At 42.0% G+C, this 24,968-nt stretch overlaps 1 protein-coding gene across 1 annotated transcript in view; it reads right to left on the bottom strand.

Annotated features, from left to right (window-relative positions):
• Positions 1 to 865: 865 nt before the first annotated feature.
• The window catches only part of LOC140493688 (26S proteasome non-ATPase regulatory subunit 13), a 28,260-nt gene continuing 4,157 nt past the window's right edge, over positions 866 to 24,968 (bottom strand). The window contains exons 4-13 of the mRNA XM_072592417.1: positions 16,943 to 16,998; positions 10,178 to 10,221; positions 10,012 to 10,098; positions 8,283 to 8,454; positions 3,847 to 3,926; positions 3,622 to 3,747; positions 3,158 to 3,220; positions 2,795 to 2,875; positions 2,388 to 2,504; positions 866 to 2,128 (exon numbers count right to left, since the gene is read on the bottom strand). Of these exons, the coding sequence (XP_072448518.1) occupies positions 2,033 to 2,128; positions 2,388 to 2,504; positions 2,795 to 2,875; positions 3,158 to 3,220; positions 3,622 to 3,747; positions 3,847 to 3,926; positions 8,283 to 8,454; positions 10,012 to 10,098; positions 10,178 to 10,221; positions 16,943 to 16,998 (922 nt within the window). The 3' untranslated portion in view covers positions 866 to 2,032. The remainder of the gene's footprint in view (positions 2,129 to 2,387; positions 2,505 to 2,794; positions 2,876 to 3,157; positions 3,221 to 3,621; positions 3,748 to 3,846; positions 3,927 to 8,282; positions 8,455 to 10,011; positions 10,099 to 10,177; positions 10,222 to 16,942; positions 16,999 to 24,968) is intronic.

Raw genomic sequence — 24,968 nt, forward strand, 5'->3', positions numbered from 1 at the left:
GGCTGAGTAAGTATAAAGTAGTCAAAATATTGGCATGGATTACACAGATGAAAACTGGAGATACTATAAAATACAGAGGGAAGTGAGAAAGTAGTATTCTAGAGATACAGGGGCAACATTTACATTAGGAATGAATAAAAACCATTCACAAATAGAAAATACTATCTGGGCAGCCACCAGATGATAGGGAGACCAAGCTTTCTCAGCATCCATGTGGCAGCTTTAATCTGTCAGTTCACTTTTGTGCTAAATTCTTCTGGATTATATCAGGAACAGACAGAATTTTCAGCTATTCTTAACATGGAAATGTTGTGAAATGTTAAGTGAAGTTCCAAGATATGTTGCAACAGCAATATAATTGGCGTGGTTCCAATCTATGTCCGGAGGTGGATTTAATCTCCAACAGGGAAAATCCTGTTAGGCTTTAGCACAAGGCAATTATTAGAAAGTGGTTGCGTCAGTTTGTTTTTCACAGCCACATCAATTTGGAAAATGTAATCTTGGCTTTCACAAGTAGATTAAGTCCAGACCTTGTCATTGGTTAACCAATGTTCTTCAGAATTTTTACTAAATGTGTTCAACTGGAACCAGTGGAAAGGTTCGACAATGACTTAGGGTAAAAATAAAAGCATAATACTGAACCTTCATGTAAACATCAATTCGAAGAAATTACCACCAATTTCTGAGTAGCAGGAACAGACGGACAGACAGACAGACAGACAGACAATCTTCAGAACAAGTATCAAGAGTCAAAGCAAAAATGGTGCAAGCAAATCAAGTTAATCTTCTGTCCAAAAAGCAGCAGCTTAAATCAAGAACTTCCCATAGTATTGAATGGTTTCTTCCAAGCATGAACACAACTGAACATTTTTAAATACATTTTTATTTCATCTTAAATATTCTTGTAAAATGGATCATATCATCTCATGATTTTAGGAATAACTTCATTAGTCCTATCTTAAAAAAAGGCTTTTTAAAAAATGGGACAGGCAGGAGGACAGCCACTGTACGGAGATTGTCGGAAAATTTACCCATTTGTGGCTCCTTTACTTGATTGGGCAGCACACCAGTCCCAGATCACAGAACAATATGGATGGTTATAAAAGCAAAATAACTGCAGATGTTGGTAATCTGCAATAAAGAAAATGCTGGAGAAACTCGGGAGGTCTGGCAGCATCTGTGGAGAACGTGTTAATGTTGAGGCCAAAATGTTGAGGGTAAGTCATATATGACTCAGTTATGTGTTTCTCTATCGAGAGAAGCTGCCAGACCTGCTGAGTGTCTTCACATTTTATTTGTTTTAGTAGTGAATTGTTTCACCCATTCATTATCAAAATGCATTGACAGGCAGGGTCAGTATTTACTGTCCATCTCAAACTGCTTTGAGGTTTTGGTGGGTCTTCTTGAACCACTAACGAGTTTGACATAGTTGAATTTCTTGCTGAAAACTCTTAACCTCCTCGGACTGACTGTATGTTGAAGAGTTTAAATGGGCTACGTTAAAACGAGTTGACATGGAACTGGAGTCACATTTTGGACTCAGACAGCTGGCTTCCTTTCCTAAAAGGACATTAATGATACAGATAGAACTCCAGGACAATCTGACAGCTTCACAGTCACTTTTACTAAGACCAAGTTTTTCAAACTGAATTCAAGCTTCTTGTTGGGGATTTTTAGACCAGGTTTCTGGGTTACTGGCTCAGTAATAACTGTTACACTGCATTACTTGTGGGTACACAGACAACTACAATTAAAAACTCCTGAAGCAAGGATTCACAGAAACAGCTAAATGAGCAAAGGGGTGAAGTTCAGGTCTAAATCGCTTTAAAACGTGAAACTTTGTTCCTTTGGTAAAGATACCACTCCTGAGAAAATAAAGCTGGTTCTGTTTGAGGTTTGAAAGAATAGAAATTGGTGAAGCTGCTCCACCTGTCCCAAAAGTTATTAAAATACAGTTCATTTCTGAAAATGACCTACTGAAAACTGACTAATTTTAAAAAGAGCAGTCATGTCATCCCAAACAGAGCAATGGTTAGGTTAGGATATCCTGTGCCTGATGTTCCACAAGTAATGCCACATTCTTCACATCCTCACACCAGTAATCCAATCGGTCTTTCATCCCTTTAATCTGCAACACAGAGAGGCAGTAGTTATTGCACTCTGCTTGTATCAATGGCCAATTATGGCCAAATATAATAAACAATTCAGGGTACTTTTGGCAAGCAATGCAGATCAGAAGATCAGCAATGTTAAATTTTACACATGACAAAAACTTTAAACCAGTTACTTGTTTCAAGAAATCAAATGACTGGAAATATGTCGTCACTGATCACAAGTTACTCTCCAATAGCCAGAGATTCATCATCTTGAGGCTGTTTTTTTTTTACCTGCTGTAGATCCAACACTCGAGGTTGAACCCAAGTCATGTGAACACGTTCATCCACTTCATCAATGCTGCCTTTCACCAAACCGACAGACAGTGCCTTCATCACTAAAAGCTCCACCTGTTAGATCAACAAAACTAACAGTTCAGACAATCCTTCCAAGCACAACATCCTGGTCGCACAGTCAGGTGCAATCACATGAAAACAGCTCAGGTGCAGGCAAGTGGAGGGAGTAAGATGGGAGAGATTCTCATGAGTCTTAACAAGCTTGCGATCATGGAAGGTAACATCATTTAGTCCACAGGTCCAGCATCTGCAAAGAGAATGCCCTCTATTTTGGTGGTTATTGTTTCCTGTTACTGTATATTGCAACTGCTGGGGCAAATTAAAGTCACAAGGAAGGCACTCACCTCACTGATTGGGACTTTCGCAATCTGAGAAATTTCCTTAAATGTTAGCTGCCGATGGTTGGCTGGACGGGTGAAAGTCATCTAAAAGGAAGAAAAAAAACCCTATGACATTTTAAAGGATCTGACCCCATTAATGAACAGCCAATATATATTCCAAAAGGGACCACTGATATCACAGGTGAGATTTCACCACTCAGGTCGTGCCTGACAAGGTTCATGCAGGGTGGGGTAGATGCTGTATGGATGGATTTTAGGAAAATTGTTGAGAAGGAACCATATAGGGGATTATTACAGGGACAGGGGGAGAGGGGGTAGGTGGAGAAGCAAAACTGCACAGTTCAGTAGACAGGAAATTCAACAAACCTCCATCAGACAAAGGAGTTGGATTTTTTGCATTAGTCGCAGTTCATTGGCTCTCAGGTCAGGCTGCAATTACAAGATAAATGAAATTCAACATTTCCAACACTGCTGCACCCTAACTAATGTCCCCATAGCTACTATGCACTCTATGTATCCCCCTTTCCCAATCTGACCTTCTCCACACTCCTCCCCACCATCCCAAACTCCAACATGCACTAACTCAACCTCTCCTCCCATCTTGTCCCACTCACTGATTCTTTGATTCCACCCTAAATCTCATTCCACTCTCTTCTTCCCCTCCCCACCTTTTCCTGTTCTTGCCCCCCCATGAACTCATTCAACCTCCACTTTTGTATCCCTCTATCACTACCCTCCTTCCATCCACAACCAGCCCCATGTCTTTACTACACCATTTCCACCCCCTTTGTCTCTTCCAGATTCTCCATTCCTCCTCACAAACTATTTACCTGCTGTCCCCAAGATGCTTTGAGAGCTTGAAATTTCTCCACATTGCCACTGTTGAATGCATGCAAAGTGTCGATCAGCCACTGCTTATCTGTGGTTCGCAGTGACTCCAGCACGGGATGCATTAACTGAAAAGGGACAGAACATAATGCAAAACCTCAGCATTAGGTAGAATTTCACTAGGTGTACAAGAAAACAAACACTCTCATTAGCACACCGATACTCACGAGTTCTCCAAAGTTGTAAACATCTTCGCCTAAAAGCCCAGCCAATCCGAGAGTGAAAGCTCGCTCTTGATGCTCTGCAACTGAATCAGAGAATGACAAAAATCAAACTTTAGCCAATCAACATGGAAAAATCAATAAGATGGAGGCGCAGTCTCTGTGATGAAACATTCAGTGCTCCAATGAAAATCTACACCAGAAGATTTACAAGAAACAAGAACAGTTTAAAATAGCAGAGGAACGGCTTGAACTAAATTTCAAAATTATTTCTCAAACTGAGGAAGAAATTCTTGCGGCTAAAGTATGAAAAATGGAATGTAATTTAAATGGCTAAAGTTTCCTTTAAGATAAGAATGAGGGCATGGAATTAAAATTCAAAAATAAAACTCTGACAACCAATCAGGGGATGAAAGGACAAATTTGAAAGAAACGCTTCTTGGTGTTCCTTACACTGATATCTCCAGACAGTTTACTTTAGATTACTTAGTGTGGAAACAGGCCCTTCGACCCAACACGTCCACACCAACCGTCCGAAGAGCAACCCACCCAGACCCATTCTCCTACATTTATCCCTGCCCCTAACACTACGGGCAATTTAGCATGGCCAATTCACCTAACGTGCACATTTTTGGATTGTGGGAGGAAACCGGAGCAAACACACGCAAACACGGGGAGAATGTGCAAACTCCACACAGACAGTTGCCTGAGACAGGAATTGAAACCGGGTTTCTGGCGCTGTGAGGCAGCAGTGTTAACCACTGTGCCACCGTGCAGTTGAATTTTGCTTTAAAATCTGACACGGAAACTAATTTTCTTATGTTTTAAACAGTAAGACAGAGAAGCTGGGTTTGCTCTATTTAAAGCAGGGAGGTTTGAGAGATTGAAATGCCATTATTCAAAGGTTTTGAGAGAAGATCTTGACTCTGTATCCCATGGACATCTGGCTTGGAGACTGGATTGCTATGACTGAGGCCTGGCTAATTTCCTAGAGATAGTTACCATACTTCATGGGCTATTATCTGGGGAAAGGATGAAGTCACAGATTGCAAGATACAAAGAAAAAGGAGAAAGTGAGCAGGAATTGGACAAATGTAACCATTAGGGCAACAGTGGTGTGGCTGAACCTGTTGCATAAACAATTGGGCAAGAACATAGAAAGTACAGCATGAGGACAACTCTTTGGCCCACTATGTCTATGCTAACTATCATACTATTCTAAACTAATCCCAGCTACCTGTAAATTCCCTGCTTGTTCTGGTGGCTGTTGAACACTTCAATTGGCTAAGGCACCTACCATCCTCAAAAAAAAAACTTGCCTCACACATCTCTAGTAATTTTTCCACTCACACCTTAAAACTATGCCTCTTAGTGTTTGACATTTCCGCTCTGGGAAAAACAGACGACTATAAATCCTATGAAAGCCTAGATTTTATACACTTCTCAAAGGTGACTACTCTGCCTTTCGTGTTCTAGTAAAAATAATCCAAGTTTGCCCAGCATAATACTCTCCAAGGCAACATCCTGGTAAACCTCTTTTGCAACCTCTCCAAAGTCTCCACCTCCTGCTAATGACATGGTGACCAAAGCAGCACACAGTACTGCGAATGTTTTATACAGCTGCAACATTAATTGTCAGCACCCTGACCATTAATCAATCAAGATGGTGGTGGGGTAGGACTCCTCAGCCAGAGCTTGTCCACTCCATCCGTTCATTCTTCTTACTTGCCAGCCTGGAGCCGTGAGTGAAGTCATTGAGGACTTGCGGCCTCAAGAGACAGGAGCCAGCGTCAAATGGGTTGGAAGGACTGTTATTCCTATGTTTTTTCCTCTAGTTTATTCCTATGACTTCATACTTTTGTAACTAAGATGGGGGCAAAGGTCTGTAATTCTGGATAATTTTTTTCTAAGAATTTGTAGTTAAGAATCTGTACCTAGGTATATTGGTAACTCAGTTTGCGATGTAAGTGGCAAGTCGTAAACTTTTCACGTACTCATGCGAATATGTGAAAATAAAGCTAATTCTAATTGATGAAGGCAAGCATGCCATATGCATTCTTTAAGAGCTTACATACTTCTGTTGTCACCCCAAGATCCCTCAGTATATCAATGTCCCTAAGGGTCGTACCATTTACAGTATACTTTCCTCCTGCATTGAACTCCCAAAATGTACTACCCCACTTGCTTGGATCAAATTCTGCCATTTCTTTGTCCAACTTATCCATATCCTAATGTTTCCGTTGACAACTATCATTATCCGTAAATCCCATTTTCATGTTGTCCTCCAAATTTGCTAATCACACCGTCAACATTTTCAGCTAAATCATGCATATGAACACAGGTCCCAGCACCGATTCCTGCAGAACACCACTGGTCATAGACTTCCAGTCAGAAAAACACTTACCCGCAATTAGTCTTTGATTTCTATGACCAAGCCAATTTTCTATCCAACATACAAAAGCACTGTGGATCCCATGTGACTTAATCTTAGTGACCAGCCCACCAGAGTGACATTGTAACTTGCTGTAGTAAAGTCCATGTAGAGAATCAATGCACTACTCAATCACCTTTGTCAAAAAACTCACATTTGTGAAACCAGACTTCCCCTGCACAAAGCCATACTGACTACCCCTGATAAGTCCATTTTTTTGCAAATGTGAGTAAATGCTGTCCCTAAGAATCTTCTCTAATACTTTCCCACTAATGCAAGACTGAGCAGCCTATAATTATCCTTCTTAAACAAAGGACGGACATTGGTTATTCTCCAGAATTCTGGGACTTCGTTTGTAGCTAAAAAGGATACAAAGATCTCTGTCAAGGCCCCAACAATCTCCTCTTCCCTCCCACAGTATTCTGGGATATATCCTTACAGGCTCTGGGGGGGGGGGGGGGGGGGGGGGGTTATCTACCTTAAAATATTTTTCAACAACTCTTCATTCTTAATAGCAAAGTTTTAAAATATCAACATATCCCCTCCCTGATCTCATCATCCAAATCCTTCTCCTTGGCAAATTCTGATGTGAAGTACTCATTAAGGACCTCACCTATTTTCTCTGGTTCCACACACGAATGCACCTCTTTGTCCTTGAGTAGACCTATCCTTTCCCTAGCTACCATTCTGCTCCCTACATGTTTAATCTGCTTTAGGATTCTCCTTAATCCTACTTGCCAAGGACATTTCATGGCTCCTTTTAGTCCTAATTCCTTGTCGAGTTCTTTCCTGCACCCTTTACATTCCTCAAAGTCCTTGTCTGATTGGTTTCCTAAACCTTAAATATGCTGCACTTTTGTTTATGAAACAAACTTGCAATACGTCCCATCATCCAGGGCTCCTGAATCTTGTCATTCTTACTTCAATTTCTCAAGAACATGCTAGCCCTGAGCATTTGATCAAATGGTCTTTAAAAGACTCCCATGTCAGATGAGGATTTAGCCTCAAAACAGCTGTCCCAATTCTGCCTCACAACTGTTGAATTACCCTTCTCCCAGTTTAGCATTTTCACCCAAAGAGCAGTCATACCTTTATCCACAACTATCTTAAAACTTACAGAATTATGATCACTGTTCCCAAAATGTTTGCCCACTGAGACTTAGATCACCTGGCTAGGCACATTCCCAACACAAGGCATAGTACGGTGCCTTCCCTAGTTGGATTATCTACATATTGCGTTTCAAGAAACTCTCCTACGTGGACCTAAAAATGTTGTCGCAGCTAAGCCTGGAGCACTAAAGAGGTCCCAGCCATTACTGGGGAAGTTAAAATCACCCATTTTGACAACCATGTAGTTTCTCCAGCTTTCCTTGACACACCATCTCCTACTGGCTATTGAGAGGCCAACAATCAAACCCCATTATAGTTCTCGCAGCTTTTTTATTCCTGAATTCAAACCCATATTGCCTTGCTGCACGAGCTCCAAGATGCCCACTCAGTGCAGCTGTAACATTGTTCTTAATCAGTAATGTAACTCCCACGCACCCGCCTACCCCACCACCACCCTGGCGCATCTCCCTCCTCCCCACCACCACCCCAACCTCCCTCCCCACCCCCCAAATACACACACACTCTCTCTCATATTCTTTACTATCATGTCTGAAACATCTAAATCTTGGAAAACTGAGCTGCCAGTCCTGCCCTTCGCTCAACCAAGTTTCTGTAATGGCAACACCATAGTTTCACATACTTACCCAGGTTCCAAATTCATCTGCCTTACCTGTTATATACCTTGCATTGAAATAAATATATTTCAGAGTGCCAGTCACACTGTTCATTAACTTGACCCTGCCTGTTCATCCTATTTAGAGTCATTTGATTGAACCTCAAATGTTCCCTCAATCACTCTACATACTGACTGACTAATCTGGTTTCGACCCCCTGCCACATCAGAAATATTGGAAATGGCAAGAACAATAGATTGAAAATAATTTTTAATGCTGGCAATTACCTGGTAAATCTTTGATATCAATGCAACCCAAGAACCGTAGGGCATCCTTGTAGTAGGAAGCGTGGTTTCCAACTATCTGGTAGTACTTGCTAGACAGATCATAAAAGCGTCCATGAACTGATGTAACCCCAGGAAGGTTAGTCAGCATCTCATCCACCTCCTCAATTGTTTTCTGGAAGAATATTAACTGAGTTCAAGTTAATCTTCTTAACATGCTTAAGTCATTCCTGGACATACAACTATACAGGGACAGGAATAAGTATATAAAAGAAAAATTAGAGAGGCTAAATTTAACTTTAAACAACAGGGGGTTGTGACCCCAGGATTTGGATGTTATGCAACCAATAACTAATAACCAGGAATATCTCCTATTTGATATTTCTCAATTCCTGAAACTACATGTCTTATCAATACAGGCAACATTGCTATTGACAGAACATGTGACATCACCCCTGTTCACATTAAATCCTCTGATCTGTTTTCTTGTTTCATTGCTCATCTGTAACCTAACTCTATGTGCTTATCTCAATCCTTTGCAATTTCATGTATACAACACTGCCTACTTTTCTTCATAATCAAATTTGGATGCATAATCTTGGATTCCAAATTGGTAATGAATATGAATAATTGAGGCCAAAATACAAATCTGCACAGGATCTAAGTCATATTTTGTACAGTGTACCTACCCTTCATCTGAACTGCATTCTGATCAGTTTCCTATCCAGCACAATATTTTGCCTTCAATTTAAACTCAATCTCGAGGGACCTTATGAAATAATACTGAAAATTCCACACAAATACTAAATGGGGAGATTCCCATTCACTATTTTTGCTGACAAACATTCAATCAAGTGAGTCAATCAAAATGTACTCTTTATGAGCCAAGAAAAGGCCGATTTTGCTGGAGCAACTCAACAGGTTTGGCAACAGTGGAAAGACAAAGTTAACACTGCCTGTCTGATATGACTTCTTGAGACAAGCTTTGAAGAGTCATATTGGATTTGAAACATTAACGGACTCTCCGCTGGAGTCAAACCCAGCAGAAAGGAGGATAGATGCATATATTGATGACTTAACATCTCAGCCTGGGACATCGCTGCAGGAGTACTTTTTTTTTGGGGGGGGGGGGGTGGTGGGGCACACTCAGCGGTGGGGTCAATCAGCTTCAGCTGATCCAACGTAAAGGTCACAGATCGGGATGTTTGTTGATAATTGCAAGAACATTCATTACCACTTACATAGCACCTAAAGAGTCATATCCATAAGCAATTATTTTTGTAACTGTAATTACTGTCTTGTCACTCACACGTATTCTTAATATTTTTCCAGTTTCAAATGCTTTTTCTCTTCGATTTCTAGTTATCCACAGCTATCGTTTTTGGCAAGTACAGTTTCTACTCAATTGGAATAAGCTTTACTTGTAGCACAAGATTTTCAGAACCTTCTGTCATCTTACTCATCAACGAATTTTCCCAGTTCAGTTTGGACAGTCTCTTTGCAGTGAAATCAGCTTCAACAAAATCCAGGACCTTGAAGGTTTCTCATGCTCTAAGCATAGAGTGATGAATGCACAATTATGCTCACTAAAAGTATACCACTCCACAGCTCCAGCTGTGTATACACTAAATTGAAGATCTAACTTGAGAAATACAGTGGTGTAACCTTGCTGCATTCTGAAGTGTTTTCCTGTACATAGACATGAAATCAAGGACTGTGAATCATACTTTACCTTTGTCACTGGCAGATCTCCAACATTTAATTTCAAAGCACCAATAGCTGTTTTGCAGAGAATCACTGCCTCATCACTGGATTTGACCTAAACCAAAGTAAGCAAAAAAAAAGAATAAACAAAGTAAATGGAACAAAATCAATGCAATACATCACAAAGCTCTCACCTTTTCTTTTGTCTTTTCCAAAAATGTTAGAGCCACATTAGGATCTGCAATTAAGCACAATTAATATGAATCACCAAGGACAAAGATCAGCGATCTAGTTATAGATTACATTTCCCATTGGCTGGTCTCAAAATTCTACTGTCTTGAACAGGTGATGGCAAAGACATTCTCCTCTACTAGTCTGAGGGAGACAGTTAATTTATAATAAATGGGTTAGTTCCTTGACTAAAACATTAAGATCTCACTCCTCATAATATTTGGGTTAGTGCTTCTAGCTAGGAATTGCTGTTGACCCTGATCACAAATATAGTTCTGTCCCAGTCTGAGTCCTGGTTGCTGACAGCTATGTATAAAACTCTAAGCCCTGCTTCTATTAATTTGCAGAAACCAATTTAGCACATATGCAACAGCTCCAGAAAACTCACATAGAATGAAACCAAAGAATCAAGCAGAAACAAAGCCTAAGGAGTCATCGGCGTGGATCTCAAACTTCACCTGGTTTGATGGTTTTAATCTATCAGTTTAATGTCATTGCTTTGGAGCACAGTATTGTGTTCAAACATTCAAAACAAATGTTATGATAACTGCACAGATCCACAATTGGCCAATTTCACCACACGAAGTTCTTAAATATGTAGTAGTAGTTGAGCAGATATTTCCTCCAAATGAATGCTGGAAGCATTTAATCATCTTTGACCTCCACTACAAATTCTGTACCCTAACTATGAACATATACTCTCACCTTGGCAACTGTCTGAGATTAAACCAGTTTGGGATCTTAAAGTTGTATTGAACCCCAAAATGAGTCTTGATCACGTAATTATGCCATCATTTAGACCATTTATTATTCTGTAACATCACCCAACTCTAACCCTGCTGCAGCTCAGCTGTGGGTGAATCCCTCACTCTCACCTTACCTCTAGACTAATTGCACACCTGGCTCCTGCATTCTACCCTCTTAACATAGTCACCCAAAATGCTGCTGCCCAAATCCTGTCTTGCACCAAGTCCTATTTCATTCCTCTGCTCACAGAGATGTTCTCATTTTCATCCTTTGCTTCAAATTCCTCCATGACCTCTCCCTTCTCTATTTCTGTAACCACCTTCTCCAATCCTCCAAGGTCTTTGCATTCCTCTAATTCCAGTTTGAGTATTCCTCATCAAGGGATGAGCATCCCTCATCCTCAGAGGCTCATTCCTGATGAAGGGCTTCTGCCCAAAATGTCGATTTTTCCTGCTCATCGGATGCTGCCTGACCTGCTGTACTTTTCTAGCACCACTCTAATCTTCACTCTATCCCTTATTTTAACTGAGCAGGAGCAGTCACAGGACTGCTAAGTAAGTGAGGCTTTATATTTGGGTGGCTGCTTTACCCGAAACACTACTCAGGTAGCGTCTCCCACCGGTTCTCCTCCTCTAACCAAAATAAAGAAATTTGTGCATCAATCGGTAAGTTGATTGGCTTCTTTTTGTACGTTTTTCCGTAGTATCGCTGGGAATTTAGAATAGTGGGAATGGAGGTTAGGGCAGTTGAATATTCCTCCTACAGAATGTGGGAGATAAGGGTCACCAGTAGTGTCCCTGTTGACTGCATCTGTGGGAAGTGCACCCAACTCCTGCTCCTCAAAAACTGGAGACAAGGAAACTGGAGCAGGAGCCGGATGAACTTCGGATCATTTAGGAGGCGGAGGGGGTTATTGAGAGGAGTTACAGGGAGGTCATCACACCTCAGGTAAAAGAAGAAGTTAGCTGGGTTACCATCAGGGGACGGAAAGGGAACCGGCAGGCAGTGCAGGGATCCCCTGTTGCTGTTACCCTCAACAAGTATACAATCTTGTATACTGTTGGCAGGGGGATGACTTACCAGGGGTAAGGAATGGGGCACAGGTCTCCGTCACAGATTTGTCCCTGTTGCTCAGAAGGGAGGGGGGCAAGAAGAGCAGTGCATTCGTCATTGGGACTCCATAGTTAGGGGGACAGATAGGAGGTTCTGTGGGAATGAGAAAGACTCACATTTGGTGTGTTGCCTCCTAGGTGCTAGGGTTTGTGATGTCTCTGATCGTGTTTTTGGGTTCCTTGGGGAGGAGGGGAAGCAGCTCCAAGTTGTGGTCCACATAGGCACCAATGACATAGGAAGGAAGAGAAATGGGGATATAAAGCAGAAATTCAGGGAGCTAGGATGGAAGCTTAGAGCTAAAACAAAGTCGTTATCTCTGGTTCATTCCTTGCGCCATGTGTTAGCGAAACGAGAAATAGGGAGAGTGGAGTTGAACACGTGGCTACAGGGTTGGTGCAGGATGGAGGGTTTTGGATTCCTGTACAACTGGGGCTCTTTCTGGGATAGGTGGGACCTCTACAAACAGGATGGTCTTCACCTGAACCAGAGGGGTACCAATATCCCAGGGGCAAATTTACTAATGCTCTTCAGGTGGGTTTAAACTAGTTCAGATGGGATGGGAACCGAAACTGTAGTTTGAGCATACGGGAGGATAAGAGTAGTGAAGTCAGAACTAAGATTTCAAGATCGCAAGAAGTTGGTTTGAAGTGTGTCTACTTCAACGCCAGGAGCATTCGGAATAAAATGGGTGAACGTACAGCGTGGGTTGGTACCTGGAATTTTGATGTTGTGGCCATTTCAGAGACATGGGTAGAGCAGGGAGCGGAATGATTATTGCAAGTTCTGGGATTTAGATATTTCAGTAAGAACAGAGAAAATGGTAAAAGACGGGGTGGTGAGCCACTGCTAGTCAAGGACAGTATTGCGGTTGCAGAAAGGAAGCTTGAGGACTCCTCTAATGAGATTAGATACAGGAGAAGGAGAGGTTAACCTGCTGTGAGTTTTCTATAGGCCTCCAAATAGTTCCAGAGATGTAGAGGGTAGGACAGCAAAGATGATCCTCGAGATGAGCGAGAGTGACAGGGTGGTTGCTATTGGGACTTCAACTTTCCAAATATTGACTGGGAATACTATAGTTCAAGTACTTTAGATGGGTCAGTTTTTGTCCAACGTGTGTTGGAGGGTTTCCTGACAGTATGTAAACAGGCCAACAAGAGGCGAGGCCATGTTATATTTGGTAGTAGGTAATGAACCTGGCCAGGTAGATTTAGAGGTAGGTGAGCACTTTGGTGATAGTGACCACAATTTATTTATGTTTACATTAGTGATGGAAAGGGATACGTATATACCACAGGACAAGAGTTATTGGTTGGGGGGGGCGGGGGGGGGGGGGGGAGGGAGGAGGGGAGAAGCAGTTATGATGCAACTCAGCAAAACTTAGGATGCATAGGATGGGGAAAAAACTGCAGGGGATGGGCAGAGATGAAATGCGGAGCTTATTCAAGGACCAGCTACTGTGGGTCCTTGACAAGTATGTACTGGTCAGGCAGGAAAGAAGTTGTTGAGCGTGGGAGCAGAGGTTTAGTAAGGAAGTTGAAGCTCTTGTCAAGAGGATGAAGGTGGGTTATGTTAGGATGAGATGTGGTGGCTCCATTAGGGAGCTTGAGAATTAAAAGTTAGCCAGGAAAGACCCAAAAAGAGAACAAAGGGGAGCCAGGAGGGGACATGAAGTCATTGGTGGATAGGATCAAGGAAAATTCCAAGGCTTTCTTAAGCTCTATCGGGAATAAAAGAATGACTAAAGAAAGATTAGGGCCTATCAAGTATAGTAGTGGGAAGCTGTGCGCCGAGTCAGAGGAGATAGGGGGAGCATTAAATGAATACTTTTCATCAATATTCACACGAGAAAAAGACGTGGTCAAGGAGAATACTGAGATACAGGCTACTAGACTAGATGGATTGAGGTACATGAGGTGTTAGCAAGTCTGGAAAGTGAAGAAATAGGTAAGTCCGCTGGACTGGATGGGATTTATTCTAGGATTCACTGGGAAGCCAAGGAGGAGATTGAAGAGCCTTTGGCCTTTATCTTTATGTCGTCATTGTCTACAGGAATAGTGCCAGAAGATTGGAAGGTAGTAAATGCTGTTCCCTTGTTCAAGAATGGGAGAAGAGACAACCCTGGAAATTATAGACCAGTGAGCCTTACTTCGGTTGTGTGTAAAGTATTGGAAAGGGTTATAAAAGATAAGGTTTATAATCATCTGGAGATGAATAATTTGATTAGGGATAGTCAACACAATTTTGTGAAGGGTAGGTTGTGCCTCACAAACCTTATTGAGTTCTATGGGAAGGTGACCAAACAGGTGGATGAGGGTAAAGCAGTTGATGTAGTGTATATGGATTTCAGCAAGGCGTTTGATAAGGTTCCCCATGGTAGGCTATTGCACAAAATACGAAGGCATAGGATTAAGAGTGATTTAGCAGTTTGGATCAGAAATCGGATGACTGAAAGACGACAGAGGGTGGTGGAAATATTCACCCCAGAGTTCAGATACTAGTGGGGTACACAAGGATCGGTTCTGGGTCCACTGTTGTCTGTCATTTATATAAATGACCTGGATGAGGGCATAGAAGGATGGGTTAGTAAATTTGCAGATGACACTATGGTTGGTAGAGCTGTGGATAGTGATGAAAGATATTGTAGGTTACAGGGAGACATAGATAAGCTGCAGCGCTGGCAAATAGAGTTTAATGCGGAAAAGTCTGAGGTGATTCATTTCGGAAGGGGTAACAGGAATGCAGAGTACTGCACTAATGGTAAGATTCTTGGTAGTATAGATGTGCGGAGAGATCTTGGCGAGTTTTGAGAAGATTTGTAGCTCAGGTTGAGTTTCTGGATGTAGGTTTGCTCGCTGTGCTGGAAGGCTCATTTCCAGATGTTTCATCACTGTACTAGGTAACGTCTTCAGTGGGCCTCCAGGCAAAGCACTGTTGATGATTCCTGCTTTCTATTTGGGAGTTTAGGTTTCTTTGGGGTGGTGATGTCATTTCCTGTTCTTTTTCTCAGCGGGTGGTAGATGGGGTCTAACTCAATGTGTTTGTTGATAGAGTTCTGGTTGGAATGCCATGCTCCTAGGAATTCTCGTGCCTGTCTGTTTGGCTTGTCCTAGGATGGGTGTGCTGACCCAGTTGAAGTTGTGTCCTTCCCAACAGATAAGGAAGGACACAACTTCGACTGGGACAACATATCCATCCTAGGACAAGTCAAAGAGAGAGACACACGAAAATTCCTAGAAGCATAGCATTCCAACTGGAACTCTATCGACAAACACATCGAGTTAGACCCCATCTACTACCCCTTCAGAAAATGAACAGGAAATGACATCACCACCCCAAAGAAACCCAAACATACAAATAGAAAGCAGGAATCGCCCAGAGGCCCACTGAACGTTACCTAGTAGGGTGACGAAACGTCTGGAAATGAACCTTCCAGCTCAGCGAACAAACCTACATCCAGATCTCGGCACCCAGGTACATAGATCCTTGAAAGTTGCCACCGTGGTTGATAGGATTAAGGCGGCATACGGGGTGTTAGCTTTTATTGGTAGAGGGATTCAGTTTCAGAACCATGAGATCATGCTGCAGTTATACAAAATCTGTGCAGCCACATTTGAGTAGTGCGTGCAATTCTGGTCAATGCATTATAGAAAGGATGTGGAAGGTTTGGAAAGGGTTCAGAGGAGATTTATTAGGATGTTGCCTGGTATGGAGGGAAGGTCTTATGAGAGAAAGCTGAGGAACTTGAGGCTGTTTTCATTAGAGAGAAGAAGGTTGAGAGGTGACTTAATTGAGACATTAAAGATAATCAGAGGGTTAGGTAGGGTTAGGTAGCCTTTTTCCTCTGATGGCGATGACTAGCATGAGGGGATGCAGCTTTAAATTGAAGGGTGATAGATATTGGACAGATGTCAGAGGTGGTTTCTTCACTCACGAGTAGCAGGGACATGGAACATCCTGCCTGCAACAGTAATCAACTTGCCAATGTTAAGGGCATTTAAATGGTCATTGGATCGGCGCATGGATGGCAATTGAATAGAGTACATTAGATGGCCTTCAGATTGTTGCACCGACCTGTGGAACTATCGAGGGCCATAGGGCCTGTACTGCGCTATAATGTTCTAATTGCTCGACCACTTACAGTACCGCCTTCAGTTGGGTGTTCCCAAGCTCTCCCTCGTTCTCATTGTTTTAGATGCTCCTTGAAATATACTACTTTAGCAAAACATTTGGTCATTTCCTCTAATATCTTATATTATTCTGTCAAATTTTGCTTTACAATGCTCATGTGAAGCACTTTGGGATGTTCTATTACATTAAAGGTAAATTCAAGTTATATTGTAAAACTTGGACATAGAAGTTGCTAGTCAGGTAACCACCCCTGGACCATTCCATTTCAGAAAGGAAATATTGACCTTGAAGGGGATGCAGCACAATGATGCTAGGGCTAATGGGGATTAAGTTATAAAAATAGATTGGATTAATTTTTTTTTCTTCATGTTAGCAGGTTGAAGGATGATCTAATGGAGTTGACGATTAGGGAAATTGATAGGGTATCAACTATTTCTTCTAAAAAGTGTCCAGAATAAGGGAACATAATCTTCAAGTCAGTCAGGTATCACAGGGCGAGGTCACAAAAAGAATGGTGGCAACATGGAACTCTTTCCCCCAAAAAGTTATTCAGGCTGAGGATCAATTGAAGCCTTCAAAAGTCAGATTGATGGAAGTTTTAAGCAAGAATATCAAAAAATGTGTAGCCACGAGAAAGTTGGAATTGGTGTTCAGATCAGCCATGATTAACTGAATGATAGAATAGGTTCAGAAGGCTGAATGGCCTTCCCTTGAGCCTATGCTGGGGAGAACAGACTCACCTGTCATTTGCCGCACAACATGTAGAACAATCTCCACAAGAGACAGAGGGTTAATCCTGTAACAATATGTTGTAAAAGGGTTTAATCTAAAGAGCTTTGCTTTAAAATAGCAACAGAATTTAAATAAAACGTGCTTCTTTTCCAATACAACTCCACTTCCCTGCCACTGCCAGTCCCCAAAATCAAAAAGTTACCCTTAAAACAATAGACATTCCAGCTGAAAATCTCAAAATATTTGAGAAGTTATTATTTGCAATTTCCTGATAAAAAATTCTTGAGCGTTCTGAGCACATTATCAATCTCATTATCGAGCCAATTGGGTGGCTTCTAATTTAGATATCTGGAAGGGTACAGTATCTCAAATGTTTCTCCAACAGTTAACACTAGTTTTTCACACTGTTAAAATGCAGTAAAACCATGAGCGTTGTTTGCCACTAACAGGATGCTGCCATCAAACCAAAACGACGTTCTGCCTATTACACAGATGAGTAATGGGGTATATGAATTTCTGGACTAATGTAATCCCAGGTATGCATGCTGCACACCTCAAAAACCAGTCATTTGTGTCAAATAGACTTTCGCTTCAGCTGTTTTTGACAAGATATTGACACTACCTGACTCTTACAAATCTCAAGATCATTTGACATTAAATGGAATTCTGCAACTCAACATTTGTTGGGTAATTTGGAGGATGCAACGAAGTATGCTCACAGTCAATTTACAATTTAGTCAAGTTTGCAATGTGGCATATTTACGCTTGTTGAAAATTACATATATTAACACATAGGAGAGTCTCTTTGAAGAGAGAAAGAACACATGGAAATGTGTTGATTCAACCTGCAGAGATATTTGTATCATTGATAGTCACAGGTGAGGTGCCAGAAGACTGGAGGTTGGCTAACATGGTACCATTATTTAACAAAGGTGGTAAGGACAAGCCAGGGAACTAGAGACCAGTGAGCCTGACATCAGTGGTGGACAAGTTAGAGAGAATCCTGAGGGACAGGATTTACACATATTTGGAAAGGTAAGAACTGATTAGGGATAGTTAACATGGCTTTGTGCGTGGGAAATCATGACTCTCAAACTTGATTGAGTTTTTTGAAAAAGTAACCAAGAGGATTGATGAGGAGAGAGCAGTAAACATGATCTATACAGACTTCAGTAAGGCAGACTGGTCAACAAGGTTAGATCTTATGGAATACAGGGAGAACTAGCCACTTGGATACAGAACTCAAAGGTAGAAGACAGAGTAGTGGCGGAGGGTTGTTTTTCAGACTGGAGGCCTGTGACCAGTGGAGTGCCACAAGGATCGGTGCTGGGTTCTCTACTTTTTGTCATTTATATAAATGATTTGGATGTGAACATAAGAGGTATAGTAAGTTTGCAGATGAGACAAAAATTGGAGGCGTAGTGGACAGAGAAGAAGGTTACCTCAGATTACAACAGGATCTTGATCAGATGGGCCAATGGGCTAAGAAGTGGCAGATGGAGTTTAATTCAGATAAATAAGAGGTGCTGCATTTTGGGAAAAGCAGGTTTTAGCAGGACATATACATTTAATGGTAAGTTCCTAGGGAGTGTTGCTGAACAAAGTTCATAGCGCTTTGAAAGTAGAGTTGCAGGTAGATAGGGATTGTGAAGGCAGTGTTCAGTATGCTTTCCTCTACTGGTCAGAGTATAGAGTATCAGAGTTGCGGCTGTACGGGATGTTGGTTCAGTCACTTCTGGAATATGGCGTGCAATTCCAGTGTCCTTCTTATCGGAAGGATGTTGCAAAACTTGAAATGGGTTCAGAAAATTTTTACAAGGATGTTGCCAGGGTTGGAGGATTTGAGCTATAAGGAGGTACCGAGTAAGCTGGGGCGGTTTTCCCTGAAGCAAAGGCTTAGATTAGATTAGATTAGATTACTTACAGTGTGGAAACAGGCCCTTCGGCCCAACAAGTCCACACTAACTCTCTGAAGAGCAACCCACCCAGATCCATTTCCCTACATCTACCACTATGGGCAATTTAGCATGGCCAATTCACCTAACCTGCACATTTTTGGACTGTGGGCAGAAACCGGAGCACCCAGAGGAAACCCACACAGACACGGGGAGAATGTGCAAACTCCACACAGACAGTTGCCTGAGGCGGGAATTGAACCCGGGTCTCTGGTGCTGTGAGGCAGCAGTGCTAACCACTGTGCCACCATGCCACCCACCATGGCTGAGGGGTGACCTCAGACGTTTATAAAATCATGAGGGGCATGGATAGGATAAATAGACACAGAGTATCCTCCCTGGGTTGGGGGAGTCCAGAACTGAAGGGGAAAGATATAAAAGGGACCTAAGGGGCAATGTTTTCAAGCAGCGGGTGGTGCATGTATGGAATGAGCTGCCAGAGGAAGTGGTGGAGGCTGGTACAATTGCAACATTTAAAAAGCATCTGGATGGGTATTTGAATAGGAAAGATTTAGAGGGATATGGGCCAAGTGCTGGCAAACGGGACTAGATTAGGTTGGGATATCTGGTTGGCATGGATGAGTTGGGCCGAAGGGTCGGTTTCTATGCTGTACATCTCTGTGACTCTGTAACTAAAACATGTGACAGACATTCACTGGTTGATTTCTCATGGCCTTAACAGAGTTAACCTACCTAAAAATTTAAACAAAGCCTGACAGCCAAATGTCATGCATCATTAATTGGTACTTTCACTATGGCAATCTCTATATCAGAGTCCACAAATGCTGCCAGACCTGCTGACATTTTCCAGCACCATTTTGATTTCTTACCTTTGACATGTGCAGTATTTCACTTTGAGCATATTAAAAAGTGCTCAGAAGAGATAGAGAAAGAAAAAGAAAAAGAGGGAGTGGGGTGCCACTACTGTTGACTCAAGTAAACGTACAGCTAGAAAGCACTAAATCCATTTTAGAGTTGAAAGCAAGAATGACACACTATTGAAATATTCTACAGCCATCCAAACATTGGGACCAATGGACAGCTCTCAAACAGCCTCAGTCCCTGCAATTGTCTAACAGTAATGAGACTTTACAAACGGTGAGGAGGCATATGAGGAATGTATGGAGGCTGAATGACCTTGCAAAAACACCATGGCAGCCATTCAAATGAGGGAAGATACAACAATATAGTAGTAGAGGGCAACAGTATAATTTGAGATCGATACTGTTCTCTTATAGCCATGAACATGATGCTTATAGGCTGTTTAGAATGCCTGATGCCAGGACTATGGATGTTTCGTCAGGGCTAGAGAGGAATATCAAGTGGGTTGGGAGGGCGGAAGTTGCCATTCGTGTTAGCCTTGTCAGCATCATTCAGACTGAAAAAATTCTACTGAAAGGTTTTGTTCATTTAGGAGCTGCACTAAAATGCAGAACCTCTAAGATGATAATGTCAGGAGCATCAAATGCATGACTGCAAAAAAATGAGAAGAGGAATAGGTTTCAATTCATGGGGCACTAGCACGAGTACTGGGGTAGAGGGAAACTTTCGGTTCAACAGACTTCACTCAAACCATGCTGAGACTGGTTTCATGGTACACTAACTAACTAGGGCTGTAAAGAGGGCTTTAAACATAATTACAGTAGGTACATGTGGTAGTGGTGAGGGGGTTGGGAGAAGGGCGACACGCAGGCTTGCAAAGCCAAGGACATGGGCAGCATTGCTGGGCAATAAGTTTGACAATGATACCCAGAGTGGGAAAGGAAGGGAGAGTATACAAGCACAAATAAACAAAAGCAACCAGTAGGGACACAGTAGGAACAAAAGGTAAAAAAGGCCAAAATTAATGGCTTTCCTTGAATGCACGTAATCTTCAAAACAAAATTAAATAATTAACGGTTTAGAGGTTAATGGGTAAAAACTATAACTGTTACTGGAGAAACAATACTAAAGGGTCTAAAGGCTGATAAGTCTTGATGGGTTGCATCCTAGAATTTTGAAGGCTCTGCAAAAAGTAGTTACGATGTCAGATTTTCATCCTGTCTTCAACTTTGTTGCTCTTACCAGAAGCAACATTCAAATGCACACCCAATTTTTTGTTACAGCTTTCCCCAATCTTTGGTTCCCCTTCATAAACTAAATTCACACTTGTTTAACTTAAACGCTTTCATTTGTTCATGAGCCCAGCCCATGCTTGGCTCATTGATGCTTCACAAAAAAAGCAGTTCATGGTAAAGCAATTTCAATGGTGGTTTACTACTGCCTTCCACTTCCATTAGAGTTAGCTCTCTTCCGATTTAGAAGTTTACTTTAAATAGTTCTTTGTTCTTCATTTTTACAGCAACTGATCGTGCCGCCTCCAATTCCTTTTCTCCTTAAAAGATTTGAATGCGTTGTTGCCTCCCAAAGCAATATTTGAATTTGCTGAACCACAGTGCCATGACACTAACAGCTCAGTCACAAATGACATTTTATTTGATTCTGACAAACACGATAACTTTCCTTGCTGAAATGATTTGAAGCCTTTACTATAGTTGACCATAGAATCCAACACAGTGTTCAGCTGGGTAGGACTGCTCAAACTTCGATAAATTCTTACCTACCTAATCACAGTCACAGCATTACTTGCAATAAATTCTCTTCCTGCTCCTGTACTGTTACCTCTGGTAAGAATACATTTTGCCTCTTTCCTGTTTCTCACGATAAGTCACCCCTCAGCAACATTATCTGACAGCACAGTGTAAATTTTCACCAGTATAATTTTGACACCCAGCTCTACTTTTCCCATCATCTCGCTTAACTGCTGCATTATTACCAAATTAAATCAGACTTCCTATCTGGAATTCTGTACTGGATGAGCAAACATTTCCTCCAATAAACATGGAGACATCCAAAGCCAAAGCTTTCAGTCCCAAGTCTGATCTCCATTCCCTAGATACCAACTCCATTCCTGTCCCTGGCAACAACCATTACACCAGTCTGTTCGCAGCATTGTCTTATTTGATCCCAAGAGGAGCTACAAATTTTATGTTACACAGGTCCTCTTCGTGATACTATGAACAACACCTGTCCTGGCCTGTCACAGCGGTTTCAACAGGAGATGAACTAAGTCATGCTTTCACTGCCGCCAGACCCAGGTTCCAGTGCAATTCCAGCTGGTCTCCCAGGAGAAAGTGAGGACTGCAGATGCTGGAGATCAGAGCTGAAAATGTGTTGCTGGAAAAGCGCAGCAGGTCAGGCAACATCCAAGGAGCAGGAGAATCGACGTTTCGGGCATGAGCCCTGAATTCCTGAAGAAGGGCGCATGCCCGAAACGTCGATTCTCCTGCTCCTTGGATGCTGCCTGACCTGCTGCGCTTTTCCAGCAACACATTTTCAGCTGGTCTCCCAGTCTACACTCTATAAACCTGATGTCATGTCTTAACTCATAGCAAGTCCTGCTTTCCAGTGAACAGGCTGATCTTGCTGATCTATTATAGCAACTAATCAAGGAACATATTTTTTCCCCACTCTTGCTATTGACTCTGCCTTCCCAACTCTAATCTCTTCCAGCCTCACTGCCCTCCAATCTTGATCTTGCCACCATTTGTGGCAATGCCTAGGAACCAAAACCTGGAATGCCACGTGACACATTTCTGCCTTACCTCTTAATATTCCTCCTTTCAGGTGCACCTTGAAAACATTCTCATTGACCAAGATTTTGGTCACCAGAGCTATTGCTCCTTCTATGGCTCTTTTCCATACCTGGTTTTATAATGTTCCTGTAAAGTACTTTGGCATGTTTCATTACATTAAAAATGCCACATAAGTGCAATTTGTTGCAAAGGCAGGATATACTTGAAAGGTTGACTAAGCTTAAGAGAAAATGTTGCCTAGTCCAAATGCCTTGCGTAATGGGTGATAAAAGGAATTAGATGCAGAGACAGAGGAAGGGCTTCCCATGATATTCCAATCTTTCCTACACTGGAAAGGGAGGTGCCTGCGGTCTGGAGTGTGACAATGTAGAATATTTAAACATTGCTATCAGTGTGCACCTACAGGTTGGTCTATTTAATATCAGGGGCCACAAAGTTAGAATCAATAATCAGGGTAAACAAAAAGAGAGGTTTGAGTTAATTAAGGAGAACCAATGAATTTGTGAAAGGTAAATCTTCATTAATCAAGCTGAACTTTCTTAAGAACCAACAGGAGGTTGAATGGAATAAAATGAATACTGTCAATATGGATATCAAAACGTGTCAAAAATACCACATGAAACCTACTTAATGGACCTGAGGATCAGTGATTAGGAGGGCTAGGGTCAACTCATTAGATGCATGTTCCTGAGGGCCTGACTAATACAATGGGAACATACTCCTGTAAAATGCCCAAGACAGCCAGTGGAATTTAAATTCAAATTCAATCAAATAATTAATTAATTAAATTAAATAAAGGACAAGCTTGTCTTAAAAAAAACAGAAAGGTGACCATGAATCTTTTAGATTATTGTAAAAGCCCATCTGATTCAATGTCCTTTTGGGAAGGACATCTGCCATCCTCACCCAATCAGACCTACATGACTCCTAAACCACTGATGCATCAGTCTCAAGTGAAGCAAGCCATTCTACAGTATCAAATTACTAGAGAAAAATGGAAAGGAATACAACTGGATAGACAACCTGGTAATGGAAATGACAAAGCTCACTAAACCCAGTCAATCATGCAATGTCCTCATTAATAACAGAAGACTTGTATTAAAACGTCCCACAGACTAATCAAGCAACAACTTGATATGGTAACACTCACCTGATCATAACCCAGACAATAACCCAGATTCTTCCACACCATTCCTGGGTATGCCAGCAGACTGACTCATTAGATATCAAGAGTGGGGCGCTGGAAAAGCACAGGTCAGGCAGCATCAGAAGCAGGAGAATCGATGTTTTGGGCAGACACTCTTCTGTCCAAAATGTCGACTCTCCTGTTCCTCGGATACTGCCTGACCTGCTGTGTTTTTCCAGCACCCCATTCTCGATCCCAGCATCTGCAGTCCTCACTTTCTCCCAGACTCATTAGATGTGGCAAGATAATTGAATATAGTCAGATGGGAATTACCTGGGAATGTTGCAATATTGACCCAAGACCCCATAAGCTGTCACTGTAGCAAAAAACATAGGCAAGAAAACTTCCTGATTACTGCCAACTACCCTTCCTCAACTGATGAATCAATAACCCTCCACATCAATCATAACTTAGAATTAGTACTGATGGTAGGAAGGGCACAGGAAGTAATCTGGAACTACACTACCCATCACCAACAGCTGCTTAGTGGCACCGCTAGTGATTGAACTGGTTAAATGCTACAGGACATAGTTGCCAGATTGGATCCCCTCCTCATCTGCTGGACCAATATAGGGAAAATCTGGTTTGACTTTGTCATCAATCCATGTGTCTCAAATGCATGCAATCCACAGCAGCATTGGCACAAATGACCATTACTTATCTATTAGAGTCATAGAGATGTACAGCATTGAAACAGACCCTTCGGTCCAACCCGTCCATGCCGACCAGATACCCCAACCCAATCTAGTCCCACTTGCCAGCACCCGGTCCATATCCCTCCAAACCCTTCCTGTTCATATACCCATCCAAATGCCTCTTAAATGTTGCAATTGTACCAGCCTCCACCACTTCCTCTGGCAGCTCATTCCATACACGTACCACCCTCTGCGTGAAAATGTTGCCCCTTACATCTCTTTTATATCTTTCCCCGCTTGCCCTAAACCTATGCCCTCTAGCTCTGGACTCCTCGACCCCAGGGAAAAGACTTTGTCTATTTATCCTAACGATGCCCCTCATAATTTTGTAAACTTCTATAAGGTCACCCCTCAGCCTCCACGGTCCAGGGAAAACAGCCCCAGCCTGTTCACTCTCTCTGTAGCTCAGATCCTCCAACCCTGGCAACATCCTTGTAAATCTTTTCTGAACCCTTTCAAGTTTAACAACAACTTTCCGATAGGAAGGTGACCAGAATTGCACGCAATATTCCAACAGTGGCCTAACCAAAGTCCTGTACTGCTGTAACATGACCTCCCAACTC

The sequence above is a fragment of the Chiloscyllium punctatum genome, chromosome 22, assembly GCF_047496795.1.
Source record: "Chiloscyllium punctatum isolate Juve2018m chromosome 22, sChiPun1.3, whole genome shotgun sequence".
In the NCBI taxonomy this organism is placed as follows: domain Eukaryota; kingdom Metazoa; phylum Chordata; class Chondrichthyes; order Orectolobiformes; family Hemiscylliidae; genus Chiloscyllium; species Chiloscyllium punctatum.